A 20,221-nucleotide genomic window follows, 5' to 3' on the forward strand; every position below is an offset into this window, starting at 1 on the left:
CTCTAGAGCCTTTTTGTTAATTGGTGTTAAAGTATTTCTTGATAAAGCCTGCCAGTGGAAGCTGGGAATAGCTGTCTCGGGAGAATTTCCAACCACTTCAAAGTACTTCCCATAACAAATTGAAACTAGAATTTGAAACCTCAGAGATACTTATGAATAGCAAAAATAACAAAAAAAATTTCAATTGAGTCAGTCAGGACAATGTCTGTCTTAAGCTCCCATTTCTGTCTTTCGTGTTACAGTGCTCTGCTTGTTTTAGTGAGAGAGTGAGTTGTTAAATTATTCTACAACCAAAAAAAAGATTGATTTAATGTAATAAATAAAGCCCAAATGATACCTTGCCAATTCTGAAATGCTTTTTCCTCAATTTTCTCTTTCCCTCTATTTTCCACTTCATTGCACTGTGATCCGTTTTGCAGAAAGGGTTTTGGTTTTGGTGAATAAAAACATTCAGATAAGTGCTTTGTCAAAAGTATTCCTAGCCAACTGGTCTCGAGATCAAAGGCCCAACCCTGCAGAAATATTCTTAACGGCCTCAAGATCCTGCCTCTTTCATGTTTCCTTAAAGTTAATGCACTTCCTTAAATTACACACTCCCGTTCCTGCTCACCGTTAGTTTACCACATAGGATGGTCCCTCCACAGTGGATGGTCCCTGTCATGTAGTGAACCAGCAAATAACTTGGATTTTACTCCCTTTCCTATTGATCAGTAAGTCTTGTTTGCTTAGCCTGCAGTTTACAGTGGGAAAATTCAGTTGGGCAGAGTTGGAAATGCAGCCAAACCCCGGCCAGATAACCACTTCTCGTTTTTATTTACCCGAGTTCTGTAGTTCACCTCTTGAATCTCCTAGTTCAACTAAGTGTAGCCATAAGTAATCTGAAAGTTATTGTATTCCACATGCCCTTTTTTGTATCAACTTGTTTATATGACTTGCCATTCTTAAAGCATGTTGAAAAGGTCAGAAACGGAAAATTTACCCAATTTCGTTGCTGATACTTTTATTTCAAAGATGCCTATCAGGCTTGACTGCTTTTTAAAATGTCAAAATATTACACGTCTCGCAGTAAACTCACTTTCTGGCTTTCAGGTAGCATTGACGACATTTGCTGTATATGTCTCGGTGGATGAGAAGAATATCCTGGATGCAGAAAAGGCTTTTGTCTCCCTCTCCTTGTTTAATATCTTAAAGTTTCCCCTCAATATGCTTCCACAAGTTATTAGCAATGTTGCGCAGGTAAGGAGGATCTGGTGCATAAGTTGTTTTGCACAACGTGAACAAAAAGAACCCCAGATGTCCCTGATTTCTGGAACGCAGAGATCCCTTGCACCTGCCTGTTAGCTGGTTTTCTTTCTAATATCCTTTCTCTACTGCTGCCCTGTATTGGAAAGCCTGACATCTTCTGAGTAAGCTTGTCTGTGTGAATTTTGCTTCACTCGGATGAACTCAGCCTGGTCTGAGAAATTTCACAGTTAAAAGCTTGAATTTCAGAGTAAGACTGATTGCAGGGAAAGAATGAGTCGCTGTTCAGGAAGCCCATGGCGTGAAAGCTTAAGCCATTCTGCATGCTTTATTTTTCAGTAGTAAGAGCATTAAGTCCCCATTAAAAGAATGATAAAATAACGCCATGCTCTTTTCTTAGACAAGCGTTTCCCTAAAGAGAATTCAGCAGTTCCTGAGTCATGATGAACTTGATCCAAATTGTGTGGAAACAAAAGTGATTGCACCAGGTAAAGACATCAGTGTTTTTCTAAACTATGCTAATACAACAAACATCTTGTATTTGTTTTGGACTGGTTGAGTTATGGAAAAAAAGCAAAAAGAAAATAACAATAATAATTCTGGTTTTAAAAAAAAAAATAAGCTGCTGCTTTGAAAAGTATGTGTTTGTTGTTCAGGCTGTGTGGAAATTACAAAAGTTTCTGGCTATATTTTTGAGCTTTGAGCTGAGTTATTTGGCCTGAGTTTGCATCTGCAATGTATTGGATGCTAACAGCACTGAATAATGAAGTACATCCACAGCAAGACCTGCTCAAACCTTTCACACTGCACAATGCTCAGGAACATTGTAAACAGTTTTGATTTCTTCTGTTGGAAACAATATCCCAAGACAAATGAGCAAACCAGGTGGTCTCAAAAAAATGTGTGTTTTCATGTAATGCACTTGGGTGATACTGTGGTTTGAAACTTCTCTTGTGTGTGATGCCGTAGACAGAGGAGGAGGAGGGATGGCTGTGTGGCTGTCATTCGATTACTGTTACACACCACCCCACCAGGAGGTAAAGAAAGCCTGCAGATCTGTAACTTGTTAGTGTGGCAAGCAAAAAGCTGCGCAGAGGCAAATTTAATCTGATACATCAAAGTCAACAGCATGCAGTGGTCTCCTACTGACTTGAAAGTGGTTTAAGTAAAGTTGTGCTAACAGTTGCACGGGGATTCTGAGCAGCAAATTTTGGGACCAGCCTCACTGGGGCAGGGTGAGGCAGGACAGCTTTTCAGCTCTATAGGTCTGTAAGCTCACAGTCTATAGCTTAAGCTGCGACCAGTTATTTTCAGTCTGAACAAGCCTGTCTTGTGACCCACAGTCATGAGACTGTGATTCCCATGCCAGTAGAAAAGGGAACTGCAGTGTATGTGAAACACCCATAAAGATTCCTCTGTCTGCCAGTCTCTCAGCCGTACTATTCTGTGTAATACGTTTCCTGACTTCTCTATTGTTGTGTTTTTGACATACAGGCAATGCCATCAGTGTATCAAATGCGACATTTAGCTGGGGAAAGGAGCTTAAGCCATCCTTGAAAGAGTAAGATTTCTTTATGCAATTGCAATACATCATCTACCTGCTTCCTGGTTTCTGGTTCCTGGGACATCTGTCTGAAAGTTGTCTAGTAATATCTGCAGGCTCACTTCTGGAAAAGGTTGTTTCCACACACCCCGTATGTGCATTTCTTCTGCCTTTAAAACGTCAAGCTGATCCTCATGCCTCATGGTATTTAGGCTTTACAGAACAGTGCTGTAAGGCTTTAACTCCACAGCGACTAGCATAAAATAGTTACCTATTAAAGGACAGAAAGGCGATGTAAATTTCTTAAATAGACTTTTTTTTTTTTAAACTGAAGTGTTGGACAAATCAAATTGATCTGATGGATTATGAGGTCAGTTGAGATGTCTGGGTTTGGACTTGGGTGTGTGAACAGTGGTCTGTTCTTCTAAGAGTCTTGTGGCAGATTCATCCCTGTGGCTGTACCTGGGCCATTTCCAGACTATGGGGGTGCATGTTGTGCTCATTTGCCTATTTGAATGAATACAAACAAAATTTGCCTGGAAGCATATACTTTCTTACGTTACGCTTTGTTGTCGGATCAAAATCACAGAAACCTGATAAGTATAGTATTCTTAGAATTCTCAGTCCAAGGAGCTCGTGCTGCTGTGCTGAGTGTATTATGTTAACAGGTTATACGTTGATAATCTGCAAGCAAGAGGCTTAGAGTTTAAAGGAGCCAGTCTGGTTCAGGCAACCAAATCTGCAGCCAGGTTGACTTCGGTGTTCTGGGGTTTATTTCAGAAAGAACCATGCATCTCCAGCTCAAATGGCTAGCCACCTGGGCCTAAAAATTACCCATTGACTTCCTAAAGTAGCAGTAAGGCAAAACTCAGCTAGAGGGAAAGAACAATGAAACAAAAATTGTAGTGCTTTTGAGTTTTCCTGCTTTGAATGTGTTTTGTTTTTTTTTTAACAAACAAACAAAAAAACTCTTGCAGTGTTCAAAACATGAACTACCTGCTTGGTAAGAATCTGCATAAGAATTAGAGCCCTAGTTCTGCATCAGAATCTGTGCAAACAGAAGTTTGGCTTAATTTCATTAGTGAAAGACACTTTGGCAAAGAGACTGTCCATCAGTCATTTCTGTATCAGTTCACCTTCAAAACCAGGACCTAAAGCAGTACCTTTAAGAACATAGTGGGAAAAACAGTAAAGGATTCTAATTGAGAAAGTTCTGTGTGTGTTCTGTCATTGTGAACCCTATTTACTAGCACTAGAAATATGGTGCTAAAGTGGTTTGAACATTTTTAGATGGGATGTTTCACTCACTACTGTCGTACAATTGCTGTTAGTTTTAAAATAGAAAACCAAAAGACTTCTGGAAGATTGCCTGCTTTCAAAACGCTTATTAACCCTGCTTGACTTGCTGATGGACTGATATGACACAGCAAAGGGTCTTAGAAGGCTTGCTACCAATCCTACTGATTTAACCACCAACAAGATAGATTAATGCTGGGTTTCTATTTACTCCTACAGTTCTGGTTACAGTTGATTGTACACAAGAAAGGGAGGAGAAGACCAGTGACCAAGCTATGCTTACTGTGTCTAGTTAGGCTGAGGTCAGGCTGATTTGCCACCGTGTATTTCAACCCTGGTTTAAAGACCCATAATGTCTTTAGTAAACTAGTGTTTAATTAATTTCCAGCCTGTTTCCTCCACAGTATAAACCTGTTGGTCCCCAGTGGTGCTTTGGTTGCCATTGTTGGCCATGTTGGCTGTGGGAAGTCTTCTCTGGTGTCTGCTCTCCTGGGTGAAATGGAAAAGCTGGAAGGAGAAGTGGCTGTGAAGGTTGGTATTGTTTACGGTGCCATTTAACGATGGTATGGAAATGTGCTGCTTATGCCTGCCATTGCTTATAATGTACCTCAGGCTGGAGAGGGAATTCTGTTTGCTCCTACGCCAGCTTGTCTGTGTGTGTGTTTGGGTTTGCCCACACCTGTTCAGTTGTGTTTTAATGAAATGACTTTCCTGATTCTATTGACTATACATCAGCAATTAGCACACGTATATGTATAATGTGAATGTATATCAAACAGGAGCTATATCTACGTGCTGCAGATCTTAATCAGAGTTGTAAGCATGAATTGCTGCTTGTTACAAGTCAGAGGTTTCCTTTCTCCCTCCTTGTTCTAGGGTTCTGTTGCTTACGTGCCTCAACAAGCCTGGATCCAGAATGCCACACTGAAAGATAACATTTTGTTTGGCCAAGCTCCTAATGTACAAAAATACCAAAATGTCTTGGAGGCCTGTGCTTTAAAAACTGACCTGGAAGTGCTGCCAGGAGGAGATCAGACTGAGATAGGAGAGAAGGTAATTTTTTTTTTTTTTTCGAGTCAGACCTGCTTGGTGATTCCTGTTCTGTCTAGCTAAAGAGAGAATGCTGTAAAGTCAGCACTTTACAATGGCGTCCCTGCTACAATCAACACTGAAACACGCGGGGCAGTTTTGTGAAAGGTAGTTGGACTTAAACTTGTTCCTAACTTTAAGCATGTGTTTGTACTGTGATGCATAATTGCACATCTAGCCCTGGAAGATCAGAGCATCCTCCATTTGCTGTCCAATTGTAAAGGTGCATCTGTCCAGAATACTTAATGTCCTTCCTTTTCCTGTAGGGATAAAATGGGAGGGAACATATGGTGTGCATCAAGTGAAAAAGTGATATGATCATCCCTTAACACCTCATTTTAATGAGAAACTTTTACATCTGCGATTACCAACAGAGTTGGTTTTTTTCATAGGCCACTAAATTTGAGATGGATATCATGAAGTGGGGTCAATATGTAGATTTGTATGTAAGGTGAGAGATGTGGAAGATATTCCAGGTGCCGCAGCCCTGCTTTGAATGTTTGCATTCTGGTTGATGGTCTTCCTTTTTATAGTTTTGCGTTTTAACAGCTCCCTTTAGGAGCTTATTAAGCAAGAGGCTTATTCCATCTCCAGATTGCTGGGTGAGGGGAAGTTTGGCAGTGAACAAACAGATTTAGAGGCGTTCTGTTCCTGTCTCTGGCTCAGAGTGAGTTATTCTCTTCAGCATCTCATGTTTCAATTTAGCATCCGTGCGTTTGACTGGGTGAGAGCCATAAAAAGTCATAGCTGTTGCTGGAACCGAGTTGTGTGATATGTTTTGTTCTCTCCTCTTTCCCTTCAGGGCATCAACCTCTCAGGTGGCCAGAGGCAGCGCGTGAGCCTCGCTCGTGCAGTGTACAGCAACTCTGACATTTACCTATTAGACGATCCTCTTTCTGCTGTGGACTCGCATGTTGCAAAGCACATCTTTGACAAAGTTATTGGTCCAGATGGGGTACTTAAAGGAAAAGTAAGCTGGCATTTAGGTCCTCTTAAAAATGCACACAAACTCAGAAGCACTGATGGGTAACGGGAAAGCTGTTTCACCACCAGGGCTTGAGTGCTGAATCATTCCTGAATTTCTGTGTTTAACTGGCAATGTGGACACCTTTTCCCCACAGCACAGACTCTGCGGTGAGCTGCTATTTAGGCATGCCCAGAAGTGATGTGATCTAGTCAGAATGTGTAGAGGCAGAAACCTGGTCTGTCTTTTAAAATCCCTACTATGAGATCTCCAAAACCAAGACATTTGCAGAAACTTGTAAAGGTTGTCAGCTTAGTATTGCTTGTTGTTACTCAGAGGCAGTGCAGTGAAGAAGTTGTAACAGCTTACTGATTGTACAGAAGTATTTGGCAGCTTGCAACCAAATTGCAATTTCTTTTGTTCCCCTTCTACTCCTGTTACGATCTTCTCAGACTATTTCAGAGCTCAAAAGGGAAGGGCTGCAAAGAAAATCAGCACAAGGGAAAGGGGGAATAATAATTCAGTTGGTTTACTTCTTTCTGGGATTATATCAGCATGCAGTAGGAAGCATGGTAAGTTCACGTACGTATTTTCAAGCTAACAAGGGCAGTGTATTTCCCCTGGCATTTCACCTTGACATGATAATTCACTCCCTGTCCCAAAAATGTGGTAGTATTTGGCCTGCTGAGTAGTGTTAGTCCCCACAGTGACAACTGAGAGATGTGGTTTTCCTCTCTTTTTCCCTATCCAGACCCGAATTCTGGTGACCCATGGCATCAGCTTCCTGCCTCAGGTAGACCATATAGTTGTCCTGGTAGATGGCAAAATCTCTGAAATGGGATCTTACCAAGACCTTCTGAAACAAAACAAGGCCTTTGCAGAATTCCTGCGAAATTATGCACTTGATGAAGATATTGAAGAGGATGAACCAACAAGTACAGTATTGCTTTTTCTTAAAATATGTCTTTTTCTGTCAACCAGATTAAAGATATTTTCTCTGTATAAATTGTCCCCTGCTTCTTCATGACAGCCTGGCATTTGCCTTTCTGCACTACCATGAAAATTATTGTCTATGGCCAGGTCTGTATTATTGATAAATGTTTTCACAAATTTCTTTCAAAATTTCATGTGGTTTGTCCTAGAAAAAAGCAATTCTTCTGTTAGAAATTATTTTAAAGTTGGGAATTTATTTTACAATTAGCAAGGTCAAGCTCAGCAGGAAAATGGAGTAGCCAAGAACAAACTGGGCTTGCTATCAAAGGGGCTACCCAGAGTCTGGTATTTTTTCTCTGTTTAGATGCTGTTGTTTTTTTCATATAGCAAAGTTCAAATGACATTTTAATCTTGGGTTACTTTTCAGCTTGGTTTGATTCTGATAAAATGATACAAGATTAAAGCATTTCAGTAAATGTTTCCTCTGTGCGACAGTGTTCCCACGCTCTTTGATTGCAGCACTGCTTCTCTCCAGACAAGCAGAGAGGAACATGCATGACATCTTCTACCAACAGCAGAGGCTTGCAGTAGTTCCTGACATGACTCCCCCATCCCAAGGTCATGCCTAGAGCGTGCCCTATAAGTGAATTTAGCTAGAACCAACTATAATGCTATTGCTTAGCATTTCTGATGCACTAAAGGAATGTGATGTAAATGCATTTGGCATTGCCTCACCAGATCTTTGCAATTTAGTTAGGAGAAGTGATGCACAGAAGGGACGTAAGCAAAACTATGGGGAAGTTTATGCACTACGATTTTCCTGCTGCGGTATTGTTTTTCATTACTTGCTTTGTACAGCCACGTTTTTCTGTGCTTTCTGCTTTATTCAGCAGAAAATCTGAGGTGTGATCTTGTCTTGCAGTGCTGGAGGAGGAAGAAGTCCTGCTAGCTGAAGACACCCTCAGCATCCACACCGATCTGGCAGATAACGAACCCGTGACAAACGAAGTCCGCAAACAGTTTCTTAGGTAAACATGAGGTTCATGTGTTTATAGTCTGCATTTGGGGTGAAACATATCTGAAAGATGTTAGTCACACACTGCTTCTCAGTCTGGGCTTTAGTTTCCTTAGTTTCTGCTCATAAATAAATCGGTTTAGTGTCCTTTTGAAAATAAAGGTGAAAGAACATGCAAAGAAGATCAAACATCTGTTCCTGCAATCCTCTTTTTAATCTGAACTGAACCGATTTCTTAAAGCAACTCTCTGGTTCTCAGGTAACACCGCTGTATGTAGTTACCCACACAACACTAAACTGCTACCAGTTGCATGATAGATAAACCCTTTGCATTGCGCCTTTCCATTGGGAATCTTGGAAATCTTTAAAAGTTTTCATAACCATACCCATAGATGCTGTCCAGCTACTGTTGATGTGAAAACAGAGAAGCTCAGGGGTTAGCTTTGAAATGTCTGTCTTTTGATGAAGCCTCTAAAGGCCTTTACCAAAGAGCCCAGGCCCTGCCACAACCTTTGTTGGGAACTGTATTTCTGGCATCACTGAACATCACTGAACATTCAGAGGGTGGTACAAGCACCCATAGCTGTGAGTGAAGCTGGCATGGGAACTCGGCAGAAGAGCTGGGAATGAGTCCAACCTGCTGCATCCCAGTCTTGCCTTAGCACTGCCACAATATGCCCTTTTCCTCCTAATGACTCTTTTGTTTTGACTAGGCAACTTAGTGTAATATCTTCTGAGGGAGGAGAATGTCCCAACAAAATGTCAACGAAACGAAGAGTCTGTGAAAAGAAGCCAGCAGAGCCTCCTCTGCCAAGAAAAAATCCTAACGAGAAACTTATTCAGGCTGAAACCACTGAAACAGGAACGGTATGGTTTGATTCCCCCCCTCCCTTTTTCTACATTTTTTTTTTTCTGTTTGAAAAAATAATTTTACATTTGATCCAGTTCTGTTAAATGTGTTGTATAAATTATGACTGCAGGTTTTAGGCATTAATCTGGTGGCCACTGATCATTCCAATTTGGGATTTTGGCAGAGCTTTCTGCACCTGGCAAGGGCTATGTACTTAAGGAAAGAGGACAAAAAAAAAAAAAAAAAAATCCCTTCCAGCTCCTGCCACAGTCACCTGATACCACTGTAGCACGGCGTTCCCTCAGCCCTGCCTTTGCATTGCAGAGCTTTCAGCACTGTTCATCTTTAAACTGTTTGGCTGCCGTTGAGTCCAGCTGCAGCACTGGCTATTTGATGAACCGCAGCAGTGGGTTATACAAGCCAGCTGGCTGCTGTGTGCCAGCGGATCTGTTCTGAGTGGTACCCGCCACCCCATCTTCGAGAGCATTTTATGCTTATAGGTACAAAAGGGGCTGTACTCTCCCCGAGCAGGGCCAGGGAGTGAAATGGGAACAGGAGTGAAAAAGAGAAGAGAAGGAAAAAAAGAGAAGATGGGAATACAAAAGTAAAAGAAAGGGACAGAAAGGAGCAGTGGATGGAATAGGAGCAGGGAGGTTTTGTTAAAGAAAGCCCCTTCCCTTCACTTCAGAAGGCTCAGTGCGTCCTGTTTAGTCTGATGTACATGGTCCATGGCACAGACACATAATTAACTGTTTCTGTGGATTATTTTAGCTTTCAAAGTCCCTAATCAACAACACTTGTTCTTTTAATGATTCCTTCTTACGCTTTTTAGAGACTGAGTTTTGTCCTGAATATCTGTCTCCTTTTGCTTCTCTGCCTTTTTGCACTACCTTAGAGATAGCACCTTTACTTTTTGCCACAAGCATCATCTGTTTATGTTCCTATTGGGGTGCACTAGCATTTGGTACCTCATTTAAGCTGCTGTAAAGACACCTGAATGGAGGCATATTCAGCACTTTTCCTTAAATAGGCCATTTAAAGTAGTCCTGAGCTCGATATGCCTGCCAAGTTGCTTCTTTTGCCTGAAAAACTTGGCTCCTGTTCTTGTTGCCCATCCTTTGCTGCTATTTGATCAGCTGCTTTTCTTCCCCCCCCCCCCCCATAGTCTTAAAAACTAAAACCCCACAACACTAATAAAATACAGTTCCTCAAAATGGAGGAAAAGAGTATTTCAGAGAAGTTTCTGACTTGTTTTGAAAGTCATCACCCTGATGTGGAGCTCAGGTAGATGAACTGTTCTCTGTGGTATGTTAGAGTTTGGGCAGTTTTGAACTTAGCAGTTCCTCTGACAAAGAATTTTTTTTCTCTTCTTCTTTCTAAACTCTTGATTGTGTAAGTTGTACAAACCAGCTCTGGTGTGTGATTTTGCAGGTAAAGCTAACGGTGTTCTGGCAATACATGAAGGCTGTCAGCCCTGTCATTTCTTTAGTGATATGTTTCCTATATTGCTGTCAAAATGCTGCTGCCATTGGGGCCAATGTGTGGCTCAGTGACTGGACCAACGAACCGGTGATAAATGGGACTCAGCACAACACAGCCATGCGAATCGGAGTCTATGCTGCCTTGGGCCTCTTGCAAGGTGAGACCAGATAAAATCATGATGTCTCAATGTTTAGTAAAGAGGACTTAGGTGGGAAAGCCACGGCACCAGTTGCTGGTGGCCCAAAATTGTCCCCCCAAATCCTATCCTAAGCAAGGGAAGTAACATAACCTGGAGCTACAAAGTCTGAGCTCAGCCCAACACTTTTAATTTTGTGTGAAGCCCTTGGAGGGGATTGAACAGGTGACATGGAAGCTTGAGAGAGGTAAGTTGGAGAGAAAACATGAAAACTTAAGTGCAGAAGAGACTGAAGGGTTGGGACGAAGTTGTAGCATTAGGACTTCATGGAGGCTTGCAGAAAGCAGAGGGAAGATGGTTGTGTATCTGTCTTATGTGGACAGCATGGTGAAATCCTGCAGGACATTTTCCTGTGCCTTGGGCAGCAGTGACCACAGTGCCGTAGTGCTAATGTGCATGGTAAGTGAATGGTGGACGGGGAATATAGTAAAGGAAGAAAACCTTCTAGCACAACAGAAACTACTGAGAGTCAAAGAGCCGTGAATTGGGAACATCGTGTTTGCTGGTTAACACGTCTCCTCTTCACCTGTTAGGCCTCATAGTACTCATCTGCTCCTTTACCCTGGCCATGGGAGGCATTAACGCGGCCCGGACACTCCACGCTGCTCTGCTGGAGAACAAATTTCACACCCCGCAGTCCTTCTACGACACCACCCCAACGGGCCGAATCATCAACCGCTTTTCAAAGGACATCTACGTGATCGATGAAGTAATCCCACCGACCATCTTGATGTTCCTCGGAACATTCTTCACCTCTTTATCGACGATGATTGTAATTATAGCAAGTACTCCGCTCTTTGCTGTGGTTATAGTTCCACTTGCAATTCTGTACTTCTTTGTTCAGGTAACTGGAAAAATATCCGACTACCATTGCAATGACTCCATTGTTCGTGTTTCTTTTTAGGAAAAACAACATGAATTTGGGGGAAAATTGAAATATCTGAAGTAACTACGTGTTTATGCAAACAAAACATTATTTACTTCTCTCAGAAAAAGAAATGTCTTGTGAGATGTGGTCATGAAATACATAGGCATAACCTTTTTTTGCTTTTAAGTGATAACAAATAAGCCTACTGCTAGAGATAGTTCTGCAGTGCACTTCATTATATTGAAGTGTGTATATATTTGGCATATTGACAAGTTTTTAAGGTGATGAGGAGTTAGTGTTGAAAATAAAAAGCATAGATTTTATTGACTTCTGAGCAAAAGTGAAGCGTATTTTATAGACTGTAAATAGAGACCTGATAATAGAGGTGCAAATTCATGCTTCATTTTCTTGGAAAATGAGGCTCCTACAAATGGATTCATTTTGTTAGGCTATATTAACTAAATTTAAAGGGACATAGACTGTAAGTTGAATTTATCTATAGAAATTGCAGTTAACCAATACTCTGTTGTGGAATGAAGCAAAGATAACTCTCTTGAAATTATTCTTAATTATAGAGAATATTTTGGAGGGTTGAAGTGCATCAGTAGCAATCTCATTTAAATCCTTAACCTAAAAAACTCTTCACTGTTAATTAAAAGAGAAAGTATTTCATGTACCCTTCAATTTTCTCCAAAAAATGGCAGCGATTCTATGTAGCTACCTCCCGCCAGCTGAAGCGTCTGGAGTCTGTGAGCAGATCTCCCATCTACTCACACTTCTCAGAAACAGTATCAGGGGCCAGTGTCATCAGAGCCTATAGAAGGGTGAAGTCCTTCATAGACATCAGTGATCTGAAGATGGATGAAAATCAGAAGAGTTACTACCCTGGCATAGTATCAAACAGGTAAAAAGGCATATAACTTCTTGTTTCCACTTAGAGAATCCTGTGTTTGTATAACTGGGCCAAGAAACCATTTACCGCTCTCCTTACGTCTGTCTTTTTACCAGGTGGCTGGGCGTTCGAGTTGAATTTGTGGGGAACTGTATTGTCCTTTTTGCTGCCCTTTTTGCTGTGATTGGTAAAAACAGCCTGAATGCTGGCTTAGTAGGACTTTCAGTATCTTATGCGTTACAGGTATGTACTACAATTTTCTGTTCATTGATGGGTTCGCATTTTTGTAGATGGTACGGATATATTAGCAATAATTTAAGTGCTTGTTAAAGCTGAAGTTAATAAGGGAATAATAAAAATGAGTTGTGGGACATTGGAAACAGTAGAGATTTACACTGAATGCTGACAGACCATCAGCAAGCTCGCACGCAGTAGGACTTCAGGGCACTTTGGGAGCACCGAGGTTGTGCTGCACCCCGGCATCCCCAGTCGGCGGCATGCAGGAAGCTCGGGAAGTGTCAGGTGCACCCACCAAGAACAGGTCATTTGAGCAGCATGAGCTTAACATGTTCTGCATCACGCCTGCTACGTAGCACATCGGTGTGTCCAGGTAATCACAGGCAGATCAGTAGGATTCATAGATAGGCAAGATAAACTGTACTCACCCAAGCTGTGGACAGTTTAGCAGATTTAATGGCCTCGCTCTTGCCAGAAGCTTTTTAGATACCATGAGTGTGCAGGATTGCTGTTAGCAATTTTCCAGTGAGACCCATGACTAGGGGAATGACTTCCAACCAACTTTTTTGAGAGGGCCATTTGTTAAATCACCGTGGGGGGCATATGCTTCTTCACGTGAGCACCTGATTATCTGTAGACTTCTTGTCCCAGTAACTGTATTAATGTCAATGCAAAGTTAATTATTCCATTTGTAATATTAATATGAATCCATGTCTTAATAGCAGTGTCTGGTTTTGTTGTTGTTATTATTAAATATTGTTCCTCTGTGGGTGATATTTTGTTCCTTGTCTTCTCCAAGGTGACCTTGTCTCTGAATTGGATGGTCCGAATGACTTCTGAACTTGAAACTAACATTGTGGCTGTTGAAAGAATAAAAGAGTATTCAGAAACTGAAACAGAGGTCAGCTACCAAGTGTCAAGCATGCTCACCAACAAGCGTGGCGAAATTTTAATGCACACATTTACATGGTCTTTCTTTAGACTCTTGAGAGACAGTTCCTGCTCTGAGAGCGTTATCATTTAACCTGAACAAATGTCACACTCTGAACTGTAATTTATGCTATCACAGCTCCAAATTATTACTGCCGTCATGCAGCCTGTGCTTAGCATCTCATTTTCTGCTACTGTGAGTGGCTATAGCACAAGAGAGATGAGTTTCACCATCAGAATATTGCTCCCATTGGGTTTGAAGTGTCTGATGCATAGTCCTACCTGTATGGATGGTGCTGTGATCCTGCTAGTGAGCGCAGCTGCAGTACAATTATCAGGCTATGCACATGTTTTCAATAGTATTTCTATTTAATCAGCTTAATCAGTCCTCATCTCCCGTGAGAGAAGAACATCTCTAGGAACACTGTACTACCTAATCCAGGAAAATCATCCGATCATCTATTTTTGTTGCCAAAGACTTTTAAAAGTGGTAGATGTAGCTATGCTGGGAAATCTGCTCCGTGGACACACAGGGTTTTGTTAGCCCTGTGTACATGATGCGAGACTAAGAATTAGGAAATGGAGGATCTGAGGAGGGCTGCAGCGTACGGTTCTGGAGATCAAGTATTTAATCTGGAAGCTAAAAGGAAGCTAGTCAAGGTGCATGATACATGTCATAAGCCAGAGCTTGAGCTGGCACGAAACAGGCAGTGTTATATTAAAGTTAATGGAAAAAATGTAAATTCATATCCATTGAGGATTTGGCCCTATATGTTCAGACTTTTTTTCCTGTAAACTTCACAACAAAGACCAAAATGGTTGCATACTTAGGAACCCATTTTTTTCCCCCATTATTATAAATGTATTTGATAATGGAGATTTGATTTATCAGATATATTTCTAGTAACTCACAAATGCTAATGTTTGTATCTGAGTTTGAATTATTTTTTTTCTTAAAAATATGAGGCATTTCTGACTTCTGTTTTCCTTAGGCTCCCTGGATCATTGAGGGCAAGAGTCCTCCGGAAGACTGGCCATCCAAGGGAGAGCTGGAGTTTGTGAATTATTCAGTGAGGTACAGGAAGGGCCTGGATCTAGTGCTGAAGGGTCTAAACCTCCAAGTGCACGGTGGAGAGAAGGTGAGTTACCAGCTGTGTGTCTTTGCTAGAACTTTTGCTCTGGGCCTCCAGTGACAACCATGGAGTAGGGGACAAGGTGTACAAGCATGCCTGCCCCAGTGGTGGAAACCTACTCAAGCTGGCGTTGCAGGAGCCGGCAGTGACAACCGTGCTGTCGGTGTGCTAGCATCCTCCAGGCTGGAAGCAGTAGGACCACTTGCATGGGACTTTCTGGGCTTTCCAAGTTAGGCTGGCAACACGCTACCTACCGTATACCACGTAGGAGGCACCAGCGCAAGTGACAAAAATTCAGTGACAAGAACGCTTTTCTGAAGCAGTGCAGATGGGAGAAGGAATTCCAGCTTTTTCTGCTCTCTGGCTTTCCCTGTGAAATTTTTGGCATGCTTCCTGTATCAGGAAATTGTCTTTGTTCTGGGAGATTCGTTTCTTCATGCTTCAATAGCAAGTTCTGGGGTTTGCGTGCTGGTGACAGAACAATTAGCATGGGAAAGTCCTCCACTTAACAGGCTGTTATTAAAAGAGAATTATCCTTACACTAAGCAGACAGGATGACAGCCGCCTTCTGGAATGGAGACACACATGCTTACCGTAAAGTCTGAATTGCCCTCTGGAAAGCCTTTATTTCTTGTCCTTGAGTGATTGGACTCCTAACATGGGTACTTCAGCTAATCACCCAAAGTTATGTAGGATGGCTCTAGGCCTATGTATGTATTTATATGCAATATCATTCAAATTATGGGAATGGCAGTATATACATTACAATGTATGACACGGGTTTCTAGGGAAGGATGGTTACATTCTTTCCGAGATTCAGATCTTGTGTCAAACCTCTTAGAGGAATCTTGGAGGTTTCTTTTGGGGCTTTTTGTTGGGTTTTGTTTTGGTTTTAACTATATCCTTTCCTGTTAAACCTGCAATTCGTTGTAGATTGGAATTGTTGGCAGAACCGGAGCAGGGAAGTCCTCCATGACGCTCTGTCTCTTTAGGATCCTGGAAGCTGTAAAAGGGGAAATCAAAATCGATGGTGTGAAAATTTCAGAGATTGGTCTCCATGACCTTCGATCGAGGCTAACAATTATTCCTCAGGTACTGTTTCTGTGTATCACAATAAAGGAAGGATCTCTAACAGCTTAGCAAACCATAAATAATGGTTTATCCACAGAGGAAAATGCTTTGTAACACTCAGAAAATTGGGTTTTTTTTGTCCTGTCCTGCCACCTTATAAGCTGATGCTGGGTGATAAAACAGGCTTTAGGATAAACCATCTTTACAGTTGGAACTTGAGTTTTAAGTGTGTATAACGTAAAGTATTTTCAGAGTGGATGGGATTGGGAGGTGGCCTACCTGCAATGCAATGGAGACTTCAAAGCAGTAACTCATAATATCTATACTTAAAACAGCTAAAGCTAATGAAAGGTGGTTTTATATCCAGGATCCCGTTCTCTTTTCTGGAACATTGAGGATGAACCTGGACCCATTTAATAAGTATTCAGATGAAGAAATATGGAAAGCTCTTGAACTGTCTCATTTGAAGAGGTTTGTCAGTAGTCAGCCATCCATGTTAGACTATGAATGCTCAGAAGGTGGAGAAAATCTTAGGTAAGGAATGCTTGGAGCAGAAACGTACACTGAGCTTTCATTCAGCTGTAACAGCGAGTAACACTTGAGCACAGGTTTACACTGCAGTCTGTCGTGTCTGAAATGATTTAGCCACCTATTCCTGTTTCAAGCAAACCACTGAGGCTCAAACGTTTGCCTACTGTTCTGCCTCTGCCATGAATGATCTGATTCTTCTTTGCTGCTGGGAAGGATTTCTCCCAAACCAAAATCCTGTCTTATCAGTAAAGAAAGAAGTCTCAGGATGACAGGGTATTAGGAATAGGCAGTCCCTTAAATATGGTTCGGTAGGAAGGGAAATGCCATGATAACATATATAACTGCTGTGCTGAATAAGAGTCCTCTGCCTAAACTGACACTTTAGGAATGTTTATTTTCCACTGTTATTTGGAAGACCCATGAAGACATGGATGAGCATGATAAAATGCCATGCTTTGAAGTGCTGCGTTGGCTTCTGAGTCTGTGGTGTAACCAGATTATGTATGTGATGAATGTTCAGCTCCCTCCTCATCCCGCAGAGGCTGTGTCTGGGGTGCTCTTGTGGCAGGGGAGGACGTGTGGGCCACCCAGATTTTTTTTTTTTCTTTGATGGTAGAAAGGACTTACAGGCTCAGATCTTTTTTCCTTCCCCCCCCCCCTTCTCTTTTTTTTTAAGTTTGCATATGCTCAGTGTTGTTGCAACTGTGTGTGTTTCTGAAAACTCAGGCAGAAGCATTGTAATTATTAGTTTCCCTGGCTTTTGTCACAGTGATAGAAAGGGGGCATTTGGTGGCTCTGTCAGTACTGGGTCAGGCAGTAAGCGAACACATATGCTAAAACTAGCTGAGTAATGCTGCAACGTGTACTTATTAGCTCTAGGGTGGACAGACTGGGCTGTTTGCTGAATACTATCTGTTTGTTTGTTTCTTTTGTTCGGTAACTTCACCTGATGAGTAACCTGCTCTAGCACAAGTGATTCTGAGCAGTGGAGAGCTAAGGGCAGTGGGGCCTCGTTTGTGAAAGCTCTGTCTCTGCTTGCAGCGTTGGCCAAAGGCAACTCGTCTGTCTGGCGAGAGCACTGCTTCGCAAGACAAGAATCTTGATCCTAGACGAAGCGACGGCAGCTATCGATCTCGAGACGGATGATCTTATCCAGATGACAATTAGGACCCAGTTTGAAGACTGCACAGTGCTGACAATAGCGCACAGGCTGAACACAATTATGGATTACACAAGGTAAAAATCTCTTACTGGTGCGGTGGGGGGGGCTCACCGGTTTACTGGCTGTGTGAAGCAGCACTTAAAAGGGTCTGGTTTGTCTCTAGATAGTCACACTGATGCTCTTGTCAGGTAGTATGTAAGCAATGATGTTTAAGCCATATAATCCTAGCGTATCCAGACCCGACTTTGCTTCTATTGGCGTAAGAAACGGGTTCTTTATTCACTAACCAGAGCTGCGCAAGAGGTACTACCCAGTTGCACTAATGGCACTGTCAGCAAGCTTACGGATCCTTTTCAAACTAGCAGCTGCTGTAACTTTTTCACTAACATCATGTCATATTAATTACTCTGAAATATATTACTATTCTTCATGAGCTTTTATCTCCTTGGATTTCTGGTACTATATTTTCAATTCCAGCACTACCAGTATGACACTTCCCCCACCCCTTATTACCCCTGGGAGACGGTGACTGTCCTGTACCTTTTTAAATCAAACAGCAGCTCAGGGAGAATGTTTATCATCTGTTGTGTTTCAAGGTGTGAAAATAATCGAGCAAAACAAAGGCAAGGCAAAGATTAGAGCAGTTTGCTTTATGATCGCATTTCTTCTGCATTTTCTGACTTATCTTCCCCACCACCACCACCACCTTTTGTTTTGCGCAGGGTTCTTGTTCTAGACAACGGAACCATAGCTGAATTCGATACACCTGCAAGCCTTATAGCATCAAAGGGTATTTTCTACAGTATGGCCAAAGATGCTGGACTAGCATGAAAAGAAGACCCCCTGGGTTTTTGGTTTGGTTTTTTTTTTAATATTAATGACTTGCCACAAAAGTGACTTGTGAATGTACTGTAATTTACAAAACAGTTTTTGTAGTAGACTAAACTTGTGATATGTGAACAAAGTATTTTTCAATTATAAGGACCAGAAAGTGAATTTTATATTTTTAAATATTTTCTATATACATAAAGTATTTTATTATATGCCTTTTTCCCAAAGAATGCCAAACATTCTGCCAAGAAAATGTATCACAGGGCAATATGTACTGTATTCAGGTTTATGATTAGTAAATTATATTAACAGTACAAAATACACCTCTTTTGTGTGTTTTCTGCATAAGGATTCATTGGTTTTGAAGTGGAAAGACAGGCCCAGTTAAGCAGTGACTCAGCTGAAAAATAGTGAAATAATGTGTAATCTCCGAGTGGTTCCAACCTGTTCCTTTCAGTATTTCCCCCAGCACAAGGGAGTTGAATGCTGCGGCCTCAAAGCTGTGAGCTATCCCAGGACCTTTGGTATTCCTGCCCAGGGCAACTTTAGCATTCTGAAATTCCTCTTCAGCGTAAGAATTACAAGTAACGTGTATTTAAAACTAAACCTACAGATGGCTTAATATATAAATCATGAACGACACAATTTCTACCGAGTAGACTCCACATAAGCCTGCAGGGACATGGTTGGCACAGCAGTATGATAATTTTGCTCTCTCTCTCTTATGTATGAAGTCACTATGAGTAGGTCTCCACTTAAGCTGAACACGCATGCTGAGCAGATGTGTATATAATTTATCTCATTGAACACTTAATCGCCTGAAATAATATGTGATTTCTTTTGCAGAAATAAATATCTACCTTATTATTGATAACCAAGCCCCCTCAGATAAAGGGAGTACTGTGTTTAAACAACATTTGCTGCCAGGATCTGACTGACAGAATGTCTTTTGCTTTCGTTGTTCACTTCCTCCACCAAGCACTCTAGAAACCTACCTGGCAAGAAAAAGTTCCTATGTTTTTCCGTAAGTAAAGCTCAGAAAAACTTTGAGAAGACAAAAATAATCATTTATTAATTCTTACAAATACTACTTCTTAAATAGAAACAAGAATCTGCAGCCAAGCATTCATTTGACATTAACATTTCATATAGCAGAGCACAAAGTAATGAATTATTTATCATACACAGTAACGTAATGATTACACGCTGATCGGACTGTTAGGAGTGTTAATAGTACCTTCTGTGTACAAACTGCATAAGGTATAAAAATATTCCTCTGAATGCATAGATAGGGATCAGCATCTCTGCAAGATAATGAGTGTGACAACGAAGTCATCAACCCAACAGCTGAGCTTTTCTCTAGTAGGTCTGACTGGTTAATCCTGGTACCTTCGTGGATTTAGCCGGCGTTGCGACAGCCGATGCCTAAACCCCATCTGTTCTGTGCGCCAGGGAGAATGCAATAGACAAAGTGCGATACGAGGAACAACAGTTCTATTATTCCATTATACAGAAGTTAACACACCACCAGCAATTTGGTGTAAAAAATATCTTGCCAATGACTTGGACCACATTCAACCTCCAGCACTTTCCAGAAGAGGGTATTTTGTTGTGACAAAATGTCCCACTGTTAGCCTTAGGAGACTGAGCTTCGGTCTAGTTAATTGGCACACAGGAGATCTGGGTGTTTGCATGGATCTGTGCTTCCAGGTGAACACTGGACATCCGACTACACGGCAGATTGGGAGAGGGCTCCCTCTTGCGTGCTCAGTCACTCCTGCTGAAGCTGCTTCCCTTTGCCCAAAGTACTATTCACTGGACGAGAAAGAGAGAGCGCGGGTAAATTTGGGTACCAGTTCCTATTGTGTTAGCTGTAACAGGGGTGACTGCCCTGACTGCAGGGGAAGAACGAACTCCTTTGCCTGCCACAGCCTCCGAGAAAGGCGGCGAGGCTGT

At 41.7% G+C, this 20,221-nt stretch overlaps 1 protein-coding gene across 1 annotated transcript in view; it reads left to right on the forward strand.

Annotated features, from left to right (window-relative positions):
• Nucleotides 1–18,437, forward strand: part of ABCC3 (ATP binding cassette subfamily C member 3) — a 37,819-nt gene extending 19,382 nt beyond the window's left edge. The window contains exons 13-31 of the mRNA XM_009279667.2: nucleotides 1,090–1,236; nucleotides 1,643–1,730; nucleotides 2,737–2,803; nucleotides 4,486–4,612; nucleotides 4,958–5,134; nucleotides 5,973–6,140; nucleotides 6,886–7,069; nucleotides 7,990–8,095; nucleotides 8,796–8,949; nucleotides 10,364–10,571; nucleotides 11,144–11,454; nucleotides 12,183–12,382; nucleotides 12,487–12,613; nucleotides 13,407–13,508; nucleotides 14,530–14,676; nucleotides 15,604–15,762; nucleotides 16,109–16,275; nucleotides 17,314–17,508; nucleotides 18,157–18,437. Of these exons, the coding sequence (XP_009277942.2) occupies nucleotides 1,090–1,236; nucleotides 1,643–1,730; nucleotides 2,737–2,803; nucleotides 4,486–4,612; nucleotides 4,958–5,134; nucleotides 5,973–6,140; nucleotides 6,886–7,069; nucleotides 7,990–8,095; nucleotides 8,796–8,949; nucleotides 10,364–10,571; nucleotides 11,144–11,454; nucleotides 12,183–12,382; nucleotides 12,487–12,613; nucleotides 13,407–13,508; nucleotides 14,530–14,676; nucleotides 15,604–15,762; nucleotides 16,109–16,275; nucleotides 17,314–17,508; nucleotides 18,157–18,265 (2,943 nt within the window). The 3' untranslated portion in view covers nucleotides 18,266–18,437. The remainder of the gene's footprint in view (nucleotides 1–1,089; nucleotides 1,237–1,642; nucleotides 1,731–2,736; nucleotides 2,804–4,485; nucleotides 4,613–4,957; nucleotides 5,135–5,972; nucleotides 6,141–6,885; nucleotides 7,070–7,989; nucleotides 8,096–8,795; nucleotides 8,950–10,363; nucleotides 10,572–11,143; nucleotides 11,455–12,182; nucleotides 12,383–12,486; nucleotides 12,614–13,406; nucleotides 13,509–14,529; nucleotides 14,677–15,603; nucleotides 15,763–16,108; nucleotides 16,276–17,313; nucleotides 17,509–18,156) is intronic.
• Nucleotides 18,438–20,221: the final 1,784 nt, after the last annotated feature.

The sequence above is a fragment of the Aptenodytes forsteri genome, unplaced genomic scaffold (assembly GCF_000699145.1).
Source record: "Aptenodytes forsteri isolate BGI_AS27 unplaced genomic scaffold, ASM69914v1 Scaffold563, whole genome shotgun sequence".
Taxonomy (NCBI): Eukaryota; Metazoa; Chordata; class Aves; order Sphenisciformes; family Spheniscidae; genus Aptenodytes; species Aptenodytes forsteri.